At 40.6% G+C, this 11543-nt stretch overlaps 1 protein-coding gene across 1 annotated transcript; it reads right to left on the minus strand.

Moving 5' to 3' along the window:
- Window positions 1-249: 249 nt before the first annotated feature.
- On the minus strand, window positions 250-1494 carry LOC141630698 (protein FAR-RED IMPAIRED RESPONSE 1-like). The gene is made up of 3 exons (XM_074443469.1): window positions 1262-1494; window positions 770-1147; window positions 250-637 (listed from the first exon to the last, which is right to left on the minus strand). Exons 1-3 carry the CDS (start codon window positions 1492-1494, stop codon window positions 250-252), a joined length of 999 nt encoding a protein of 332 aa, XP_074299570.1.
- Window positions 1495-11543: the final 10049 nt, after the last annotated feature.

Raw genomic sequence — 11543 nt, forward strand, 5'->3', positions numbered from 1 at the left:
GAATGACTTTTTCTTGTGACATGTTATTGTCACAAAGAACACACAATTCTACTTTTTATTTTTCTTTGTGACATATTATTGTCACAAAGCAACACAAAATCCTACTAATTATTGATAAGGTCACAATGTTACTGTAACATCATAACAGTATCAAACTTTTTTCTTTTTAGCTGCTTTCTCAGCAGCTTCATCAGCTATGCGAAGAGTGCATGTTCTCCTGTCGTGGGTAACTTTTTCTTTGCAGTATGCTCATAGCCTCTTTGGCTTGGCTGCTTTTTCAATGGCCTGTTGTTTTGCTGACTTCAATCTTTTTCCGCTGCCCTTGTTGCGTGCTTGTTCCGGAGGGTGGATAGTGACTTCAGACGACGAGCTCCAGCCCAACAGAATCTCCATCTCTTGGTCTTTTGTAAGCGGTTCAATACATAACTTCTGCCGGAACTCAACCAGGAGGGATGCTAACTCTTCCGTGTGTTCAGCAGGTAAAGTTTTGAGAACACCAACTATCTGACGGAACTTTGACCATACGTTGCACAAATGACTGTTATCAGACGTAGCCATATATGAATCCTCATTGACATTCCCATTCGAATCAAGCCTGGAAGTAAAAAAGTTCTTGTTTATCATGGTGACAATGTTACTATAAGAAATTATGGTTACAATGTTTATCAGTAAAACAATCGTAACAAGTCAAAACTATCACTGTAATAATGTTTTCGAATCAAACATGTTCGCTGCGTGTGTGTTATTTAGCCAACGATCTACAATGTACTTGCTTGGTATTCGCCCAATTCCTTTGCCCTTGTACACCCACACAATATGCCTGCAGAGTAATCCAATTCTTTCGAACAGTTTACACTCGCATACTGCATCTGTGCTTCTAAGGTCGAACCTCACCTTGAAAATTCTGTCTAAATCAGCATCGATTACATGAATTATGCGCACATGCTCCTCCTTCTCAAAGTCATCAACACCACATGAATCGGCAGCCATTACTTCTTCTTGAAACACCTTGAACACAGCATGTGTGTATATAATAGTGCCATGCTTTTCTATAGGTAATTCTGTCTTAAGCTCAGGGAATGAGTGGTCGCTGTTATAATCATCGCACCTTCGTGTATAGCGCTGCTGGTCCATAACAATTTGGAACCTGGTTTTAATGCAACAAGGATTCGGCAACAAATTATTTATGTAACAATGAAACAATGGTACTGTAACATACACTATTCCTGGGTACTGTAAGGAATGAAAAAGAGTTGTTTACCTCATCCAAAATTCGACCAGTGTACCAAAGTGATTCTCATAGCGCTTGAAAAACGAATTTGTACTTTCTGATCGCTGTGTTGTTCTTAATATGCAGCCCAAGGCAAGGTCACGATGGTAGGCAGGAATCCAATGGTGTCTGTCGTCGAACATTGTAGTCAACCAATCATTATCTTCCAGGTGGAAATCTGAAATGACCTTCTGCCACTTCTCTTCGAACTCCGACGGCTCCATATCAGGGTCCTAAACAACAGCGTTGAAGCGAGCAAGGAAGTCCGTGTCTCTCTGCAGATCTTGAACCAACTTTGTCCGTGATCTTTTGTGTAATATGCCACATACAATAACGATGCCTAGCTGTCTTGAAAACAGAAGGGAAAGCCTGTTGTATGCCAATCATAATGAAACAGCAAGTCAGAATGTGATATTGACCATTGATAGGGAAAGAGCAAGTGAGTAAATTATATGTTAGTAATTTAGTTATAGTAACATTGTTATTGAATAACCTTGTAAAAGAGGAAGAGATGGAACATTGGTAGTTGGAGTCAGAAAGTTGTGGTACAATAAATTTAAGTAAGTCTGTTACAGTAACATTGTCACACTATTACCTTCTTTATGGCAGGGCATTGATCCGTGATCATGAACTGCGGCTCTTTTTGTCCTATGGCAGTCAAGAAATGCTGAAAGGTCCATTGGAAGGAGATGTCATCCTCGTGTAACAGGAGACAACCGGCAAACAACACTGACTTTTTGTGGTGATTAACACCTGTGAATGGTGTAAAAACCATATCATACTTGTTGGTTCCGTAAGTAGGGTCGAAGCTCACAGCATCCCCAAAGAATGAGTAGTTTCTAATACATGTAGCATCAGCCCAAAAGAACTTTGTTAGACGGTTTTGCGGATCAACATCATAGGCGAAGTAGAACTGGGGTTGGGTCGCTTTGAGTTTCTCGAGTCGATCAATGAAAAGGTCAGCATCTCTTAACCCAATGTAGCACTTGATATCTCTTTGAAAGTTCTTAAAATCTATCAATGTAGCACCGATATTTTCATACCCGTTGACAAGTTCCTTAACCTGTCTAAAGGTCAATCCAGCGCCAATATTCAACTTGGAGTTGTCCAAGATAAGCGTCTTCTAGAACATATCAAGGGATCGTGAAATCTTATCGAGATCTCGTTAGGACAGGAGGTGAGACGATGATTGTGGACTTGTAAAACTCGTCAATCGCCATTTGGGCCATCAAGGCCATGTAGAAGGGCAAATCGACGTACGCTCGGCATCCAATTCTTGTGATTTTAACTCGCTGTAATCGTAATAGTTGTGGACGAACTATCACCCATATTCTCATCATCCTTGGTTCTCGTGACGTTGTTTGGTTTATATTCCCTAAACCCTTGACGGTTTGCGGACTACGAATTTTGGTGTGCAACACCACCTCGTAGTGTTTTAAATCGTGCTTCCGAGGGGTAAATCCACATGCCCGAGCATAAACCTCGTAGAACTTGATTCCAGCCTCAAGGGAGGCGCGCACCAATGGTAGGTCTAAACTTGTGGTCAACCACACATCCATCCGCTCACTTCCATTAGGCGTGTGAGACAGAACAAGCGATTATTTGGTTGAGGATTGGGTTGCTCTTGGACAATTGGCGTAGAATGGGGTTGAGTGACAAGATTGAGTCAGTAATACAAAAAGGAAAATACGAGTATTAGTGACCTGAAATACAACGGTGGTATTACAAAGAGTAACATTGTTCTGATAATACTAGTACTATGACAATGTAGTGACATCGGGATGGACGGGAGAACAGGGAATATGCGAAGAGGCTGGACTACAATTTAGAACAAGAAACTAAAGTACATTGAAGTAACAAACGAGAACAACGGGACGTCCGTAGTGGTACAACATATGTTATATGTGCAATGGAAAATGAATATATGTGATTGTGTTACAAGAACATTGATATTGTAAAAGTGAGCACTCTGTAAGCATTGACAGCAGTAATGTAAATATACGAGACGGGGAACAGGAATATACAAGACAGAAAAGAGGTCAAATATAATGAAATTTGACCGAATTTGAACGAGAAAATCAACAAATACAAGGATATTTGACCTAATATTTAAGACAAAAGCAACTACGAGTATAATCAAAGGAAAGGAGACCGTAAATTGAAGTAGAAGTGAATGGATTTCATTAAAATTGAAGCAAACATAAAATCGATTAACCTAAAAAACTGAAAAGCAACAGAATAAAGACAAATATAATCAAAATTGACGGAATGTGACGATAAAGCACGATTACGATTGTAAGCGAAGCGAGAGGAGAACGCAAATATGAAAATTCGATAGGAAAAACAACAAATACAAGGATATTTCACCTAATATTTAAGAGAAAAGCAAATACGAGAATAATCAAAGGAAAGGACACCGTAAAATTGAAGTAGAAGTGAACGGATTTCATTAAAATTGAAGCAAACATAAAATCGATTAACCTAAAAAACTGAAAAGCAACGGAATAATGAAATTACAATAGCGAATGATCAGCGACATAGAATCCTGATGAAATCGCGAAAAGGAAAATCGAAAACGAAAGGATTACGGAAATTACGTTTGCATGTTAATGTCGGTAGAATCTGCATCCATTGTAGCAACGAGAACCTGGGAAACAGATTTAATTTGATTGATTTGCGAATGAATTGATAAAAGCGAGTAAAAAACAGGAACCTAGGGTTTGTTTGCTTGATTCAGAGGATTATTTTGACTTAGAGAGAGAGATAGAGAAAGCGAGGGAAAGAGACGGAGGAGAGAGAATGTGAAACTGAATTATGAGGGGGAGGCTTGAATTCTTAGCTTTTATAGGTTTGTTATAATTTCTGAGATTTAATCTCAGCCGTTGATTAGGAGTAGATCTAATGAATAAGATTAAAATGCTAGACTCACCTAAGATACCTAGACTCACTTGATGCAATTTCTATATATATATAATTTTTTAAAAAAATTTTTTTAGCAAAGGTCTTTTTTTTGAGTGATATTGTATTGAAGAACCTGTGATATTATATTCACAAATCCTCAATCGTCAAATATTTAGGAGTTCTCACCTAATTCGACTCTCTCTCTCTCTCTCTCTCTCTCTCTCTCTCTCTCTCTCTCTCTCTATATATATATATATATATATATATATATATATATATATATATATATATATATATATATATATATATATATATATATATATATATATATATATGGGAAGTCGGTGAGAATCGAAGTACGGTGCGAACCGTACGAACTACCCCAGATACACATGGTATTACTACTGGATACATGTGTATCTAGTAGTTATACGAAGTGTATCTTGTAGTTATATGAAATGTATCTAGGGTGGTATTTTGTGTATCCACTGCCACCACCATCACCACTGTCCCCACCACCGTCGTTGCCACAACCGCCGCCATTACCAACGCTGACCCCAACTATCACACCACCAACACCACTATGACTCACCACCACCTCTACTACCAGTGTCGACCTCCACTCATCACCACCACTCACCACCACCAACTAACATCAAACAACCACTATCGTTCCTCCCCGTAGTTCACCACCACACCCCAGCCCACCACCACCACCATCACCGCTAACAACAATAAACCACCACCGTCTTCTACCACTCCCTACTGTCACCACCCTCAACCACCAACGTTCACTGCCGCCGCCTTGTAACGACAACACCACTATCACCGGTGGCAACCTATACCCCCGGCGACATTACTGACGCATAAAATTCCGATGCCATTACCAAACGTTGACCTCTTTTTTATTTTCTCTCCTTATCTCGTTAGAGCTCCGGCGCCGATGATCTTTTACCTCCATGTATTCCACCAGCGAAATATCCGCCACCACTGACGGCACCAATGACATCGTCAGACATCATTGACCCCTAACAGCGTCACCATTCTATTCATCGGCGACCATCGCATCCCAACATTACGCCGAAGTTAGTTGTGCTTTACTCATTAATCTTAATTTTTTCTTCAAAATTCGAGATCTAAATGCTAGATCTAACAAAAACAAGATAAAATTGCATGGTTGGTTCATGGAGGCGAGGTGGTGGTGGCTCGGTATTGCCCGTCGATTGCATTAGAAAATAAGAATGGGAAGATGAATTAATGATATGAAATGTGAAGCATGAAGGAGACAAAGGAAATAAGAATGGGTTCGGCTATGTTGAAGGTCGACATTGCAGGTGGATTAGTGGTCCAAGTGGGGTTGTCGTTGTTTTACGGCTATAATTTGTGGTTCGGTGTTGGCGAATGGAGGTAGTCGTGGCCTGTATGTCAGGGTGAGAGAGAAAGAGGATGGGAATAACTAATGTCAGGGACGATATATGAGGTGGAGTGAATAGTTTATACAATTGAAATGTCAGCGTGCGTGTGTGATTGAGTTTGTGTTTTTAGGTCAGTTCGTAAGTTCGCACCTAATAATAGCTTCGTACAGGATCCTAATTATATATATATATATATATATATATATATATATATATATATACATATATGCACCTCGTCACTTTCAATTACCCATCTCACCTTATGTCCTACTCACCCACACATCATACTCTCGCCGGCGACCACCGGTGCTCCGACTACAAGTCGTCACCGGCATCTCCTTACCAAAACTGGCGGAGCTGTCCGTAGATCTGGTCGAACACCATTTGCTCTCTCTATCCCATCCACTAGCATTAGTCGGCGACCGGAGTCCCGGAGCTCCGTTTGTCACCTTAAATTCCACACCACGCCACTCCAGCGAACTTTCGTCATCCCATTCACTATCAATAATCCTTAGTCGGCTCGTTACTGAAGTATTAATGTAGATCTGGCTTTTAGTTATCGAATTTGATGTCGACGGCGACGATTTGGTACTATAAATGGTGGAGATGGGGAAGGAAAAGAGAGTTATGACGAGGGAATTGGGTGCGTGAGATTATGGACATAGGCCACCTACACGCCTAGCCAATCTGTGGACGTGCAACAGTCGGAAAGCCATGCTCGGTGGCATATTAAATGCTTTCGACCGGATCATTTTAGATAAGTCGGTTTCGTCTCGGCAAGGGTCTCGAAATGAAGTTAGTGATGTTCGGAGTTTCCACCAAGCAATTGTGGGATGCTTGGAAACCATTCGAATACACTTTATACCTAGGTCAATAAAGGCAAAAAGTGGTGTTTGACATAGGTACTAAAGATAAGGAATCGTCCCTATTTAGCACCCTATCTCTAGAATGACTCTCGTTCGCACTGGATAATGTCGTCCACTATCCAATGTTTCTGAGTAAGAGGTGAAGGTACGTATTGGGAAGCCCTTTAATCGAAAACCCAATCCTGCCCGCGGTAGCGACTTCTACTGATCGATCTTGGTTGGTTGAATGAAAAAGTTGATAAAACAGGTAAATGCATGAATGCGAATCCACAAGTTTTAACCTAACATGTGAAGTTTACTATGTTGGTTGTTTATCCAAATATCGAGTAATTGATATCGAGTTGGATTTAGTGTTGATTTGCATGCAAGATGGAAATTAAACATCCATTACCGAGTTAGGTTTATGGTGCATAACGTGATCCACTTGTCTTAGAAAGTCGTTTTGAAATACAAAGTAAGATGTGGACTTGTCAATCTGATCCGTCCTGTATTCGGGTTAACCGAAGTCGGGATCGTCCTAGACGAGTGCAGGAAAGGAAACAGGACCTGCATCAGGCAGCCTATTGAGGCGCGAGCCTTAGAGCGATACAAAGAAGCCTGCCCAGGTTTGAAAACTGGAAATCAGAGGGCCTGATTATGCGCGAGGCAGCGGACGACCCAAATGGGTGTCTCCTGGTTGTTGAAAAAGTTAATGAAATTGCTTGTAAAAGGTTATTTGAACCCGTCTTTGTTGAAAAGGTCGTTTAGACCGCTTTTATGCTAATATGAAGAACGAGACTTGAATAATCATCATTGTGTTGATAATATTCGATGCCGGGTTCGGTTTTGCAAGCTTGACATGAATAGTTTTGTGAAAATGGATGTAAAAATGTTTATTATGAACTAATTGTGTTAAGTTCATTGTTTTGTAATTAGTCAATGTTTATTATCGTACTCAGATTAAATCGACAGGGTATGTAGAACCAAGGACGATTATGCATGTATGACTAATATGGTTGTTTTGAAAATGTAAACAAATGAATAAAAGGTTTTAAAATACCTTTTAAAATGTTATTAACCAAATATATCACCGAAACACGGATTAAACCATCATGGTATAAGGAACCAAGGGTGAGCACAATTTATAGTTAAAAGGATTTATCATGAAACTGATTTGAAATGGTAAAGACCGATTGTAAAATGAAATGAAAATGGAAAGAATGGACTCAAACATGCTTGAGTTCTGACCTGGACAGCCAGTATAGGCGCGAGCCACCTAGTTGTGACTAGGGGCTTCTGTTTCAGGTCAAAACTCGCTTTTTGCTCATTCGATCCGTATTTTGGACCATGTTATGCATGTTTTAGCATGTTAAAGTCATAAAAACAGATAAAAGGACATGAAAGAAGAGGATTAATTACATGCTCATACTTACATGCTATGTTCTTGGCGAGAAATCGACGGAAGTGTAAAAACTTGTTAGTTCGGAAAACTCGGTTGAAAACCGTTTAAGCAAAGTAAAGAGTGTTATTTTGTTTAATGATTATGTAGTTGATCGAAATGGTCAGTCATGTGATTTAATGAACGATGATGGTACCAAACAATGTGCATGGCTCATATTTTCGATCGGTAGGTCAGAAATACGTGTCGGTTTGTGACTTGAGAAGTCGAGTCTAGAATTTTAAGGGAGAAAAGAGGGGGCGGACGCTCGCGTACCTCCAAATGGTGGCATTTGAGAGGTATTTATAGATGATTATTGTGTGGTTGTGTGCGTTTTGAGCAACGTGGCCGTATAGGCTACTCGAAGAGGCGCGAGCCATTTCACAGGTGTTCGAGCTGTCTTGTCATGATCACGTATTTGGAATCATGATTTGTTCTATACTAGGTTTTGGGTGACGTGCTTGTTGTACTTGACCATCAAGTATACCGTGTATACTTAGCATGGAAGCTTTGTGATGTTTGTTTTTCGTGTTTGACTCGGTTTGACTCGTTGTTGGAGTCGGTATTTGAATCTTGAGTCGGTTTTTGGTCCGGTGTCGGTTTTAACTTTAGTTAGTGTCATTGTGACCCCGTTGTCATGGATAAAACACTCCAGGTACTTTTGAAAAGTTTTGAAAATTTTTTATTTTCGAAATCGTTTTGATTTTTCCGATGTATATTTATACAAACGGTCGATTAAACGTAGCGATTCCTAAGCATGTTGTAGTCCGATAATCATCGGGTGTTTGTTGGGGATTCAACAGATACTGGGTATCTACATAGCGCCTACTTTTACTGAGGCTTGGATAGGGCAAAAGTCAAAGTACAGCCCCAGGTCAATCGAAGATTACAACCCGGAGACCGAGGCGACGTCGAGGAGGCTCGAAAGAATTCGGGCCAAGGACCTGCCATCGGGAAGGGCGACGCCAAAGCGACTCGGGGACTCGAGTCAAGGACCTATAGTCGGGAACAGTTTAGAGTCTGTCGACTATCCATGCGGGTTATTAAAAGTCCAGACTACGTACAAAGGCTCGCCGGCCATAGAAAGGAGTCATACCTGAGGCATCTTCGGGATATGTCCTTGAATTGTTTCTTGTTTGCGTGCAAAGGTTCGCCAGCCATTGAAGGTATGTTTGAGGATCGCCAGTCGTGTCGCGGATATGATAAGGCTCGCCAGCCGTATTGCGGGTATCTCGCCAGCCGTGTCGCGGATATGATGAGGCTCGCCAATCGTGTTGCGGATATGATGAGGCTCGCCAGCGGTGTCGCGGGTATGATGAGGCTCGCTAGCCGTGTCGCGGGGGTCGAACGATCGAGTGTGGGAAATAGTCGCGTTTGTCGGGCTTATTTCAAGAGGTTGTTGATTCACTGGGCTCCGTGGGAAGGTCACCCATATCCTGCTGGGGAATTTCGGCGTTTATATTGGATGTTTGTGGTGCCGGAAAGAGATAGGCATTTTGTAGTTTGAGCCTGGCTCCTGTGGATGGCGGTTTCCAATATCGTCATTCGATATTTCGAATTTTGAAAAGAGGTAACGGTTTTTACTGCCGTTGTTCAGAGTTTGTAGAAATGGCGAATGTGAGTTCAGCCATTCGCTGTTTGGAAAATAACGGTTTTTAATTCCGTCCTCTTGTGATTTGAAGTTTGTGAAAAATAATAAATTTGAATTTCACTATTTTGTTTTTGAAAAGGTGACGGTTTTTAATTTCGTCGTTTGAAATTGTGAAAATAACGAATTTGAATTTCGATATTTCATTTTCTTGAAAGGTGGCGGTTTTTAATTCCGCCGTTCGAAATTGTGGGAAAATAACGAATTTGAATTTCGTTATTTTTTTTTTTTTTTGTGAAGTGACGGTTTTTTATTCCGTCGTTTAAAATTTGTGTAAATAGCGAATTTTCATTATTTCATTTTTTGTTTGAAAAGTGACAGTTTTTAATTTCGTTGTTTGAAATTTGTGAAAATAGCGAATTTGAATTTCACTATCTTGTTTTTTGTTTCAAAAATGATGGTTTTTAATTCCGTCGATTGAAATTTTTGAAAATAGCGAATTTGAATTTTACTATTTTGTTTGAAAATGACGGTTTTTAATTCCGTCGTTTGAAATTTGTGAAAATAACGAATTTGAATTTCACTATTTTGTTGTTCTTTTTTTTTTGGGTTTTAAAATGACGGTTTATAATTCTGTAGTTTGAAATTTGTGAATTTGAATTTCACTATTTTGTTTTTTTGTTTGAAAATGACGGTTTTTAATTCCGTCATTTGAAATTTGTGAAAATAGTGAATATTGAATTTCACCATTTTGGGTTTTGTTTGAAAATGATGGTTTTTAATTCCGTCCTTGTCGATGCCTTGAAGAAGAAGGGGTCAAGATGGTATGGTAGCATGACCCTTGTGCATGTTGTTTAGCAAATGGAGCACGGGTGGGATCCATCGTGGTTGGTGCTTGGTGAGAACGTCCAAGCTTTGGACAAGAAGGGTTCTTGTGGAGAAGCTCTTTCGTTCGGATCTCCAATTATCCTCCAAGTATGGCTCATGGAGAGGCTAAGGTATGTTGAGCCTCCGGTTGATGCTTTTTCTTACTCTTTTCGTCACCTTACTATGAGAAAGAAGTTGTATTTGGATAGTTTTGCGTCAACCGAGGCGTAATGGACATCAAAATTGGTGGAGGAGGGTGGTCCTCATATCTATTGGGTGGTGCCGTGGTGGCACTTGAGGTCCTTCACGGGGTTTCCTGCTCCGACCGCTTGTTCTTGCTCTTTGATGGTCGTGGGCTTGAAGGTTGCTTCATTCATTTTTCCGGAAAGGCTTATGAGGCAAATGGGCCACCAACAAAAGGTGCCCGCTCAAGATACTCTTGTCCAAAAGAGTGTTTTCCGGAACTCCGAGCTTGTGGAGATTTTTGAGAGGTGGTCGGCCACTCGGCCGACTTGGGAGGCTGCAAACCCAGCTTCAACGACATGGGTGACTCCCGCTAATGTCAAGTGGTCAAGAGCTCAAACCTTGGAAGAAAGGTCAAAGTTCCGCAAAGATGAGGTCATTGACTTGATGTATAGGGAGGTTGGCAAGGCCAACCGCGCCTTCTTTGACGATTTTGCTGATGATGTTATCCCGGATGTGGTGAGGCCACCGAAAAGGAGGATCTTGGGTCCGAAAGAGATGGTGAGCCGTGTGGGGGCTCGGCTTGGGCCGAGTATTGGGTCTTACAAGAGACCGGATGTCATTGCCATTGTAGATCCGTTGAGGATTCGTTCCGAAGAGGAAGTCCATCCTAGGCGGGCTAACAAGAGGAACAAGGGGAAGATGTACCCCGAGGGAAAAGGCAAGGGTAGAATGGAAGAGTGAAGACCTCCATTACCCGTTTTATTATTATGCTGTATTAGTGATTGTGTATTATTATTATTATTATTATGTTGTACAAGATATGTATTGTGTATTTGTGCTAGTATTAATATGTAAGATGTCTTAGTCGACGTTTTAGCTTGGCAAGTTGTGGACTTACTTAGCTTTATTTGTTGTCAATTTGTAATCCTTCTCATTATTAATTAAATAAGAGGATTGCTTGTGCTAATAAGAGTTGTGAACACTTGTCATTTCTTCCATCCATTTCGTAAAGGCAATTCGGTTTGAATTATCC

The sequence above is a fragment of the Silene latifolia genome, chromosome Y (assembly GCF_048544455.1).
Source record: "Silene latifolia isolate original U9 population chromosome Y, ASM4854445v1, whole genome shotgun sequence".
Classification (NCBI taxonomy): domain Eukaryota; kingdom Viridiplantae; phylum Streptophyta; class Magnoliopsida; order Caryophyllales; family Caryophyllaceae; genus Silene; species Silene latifolia.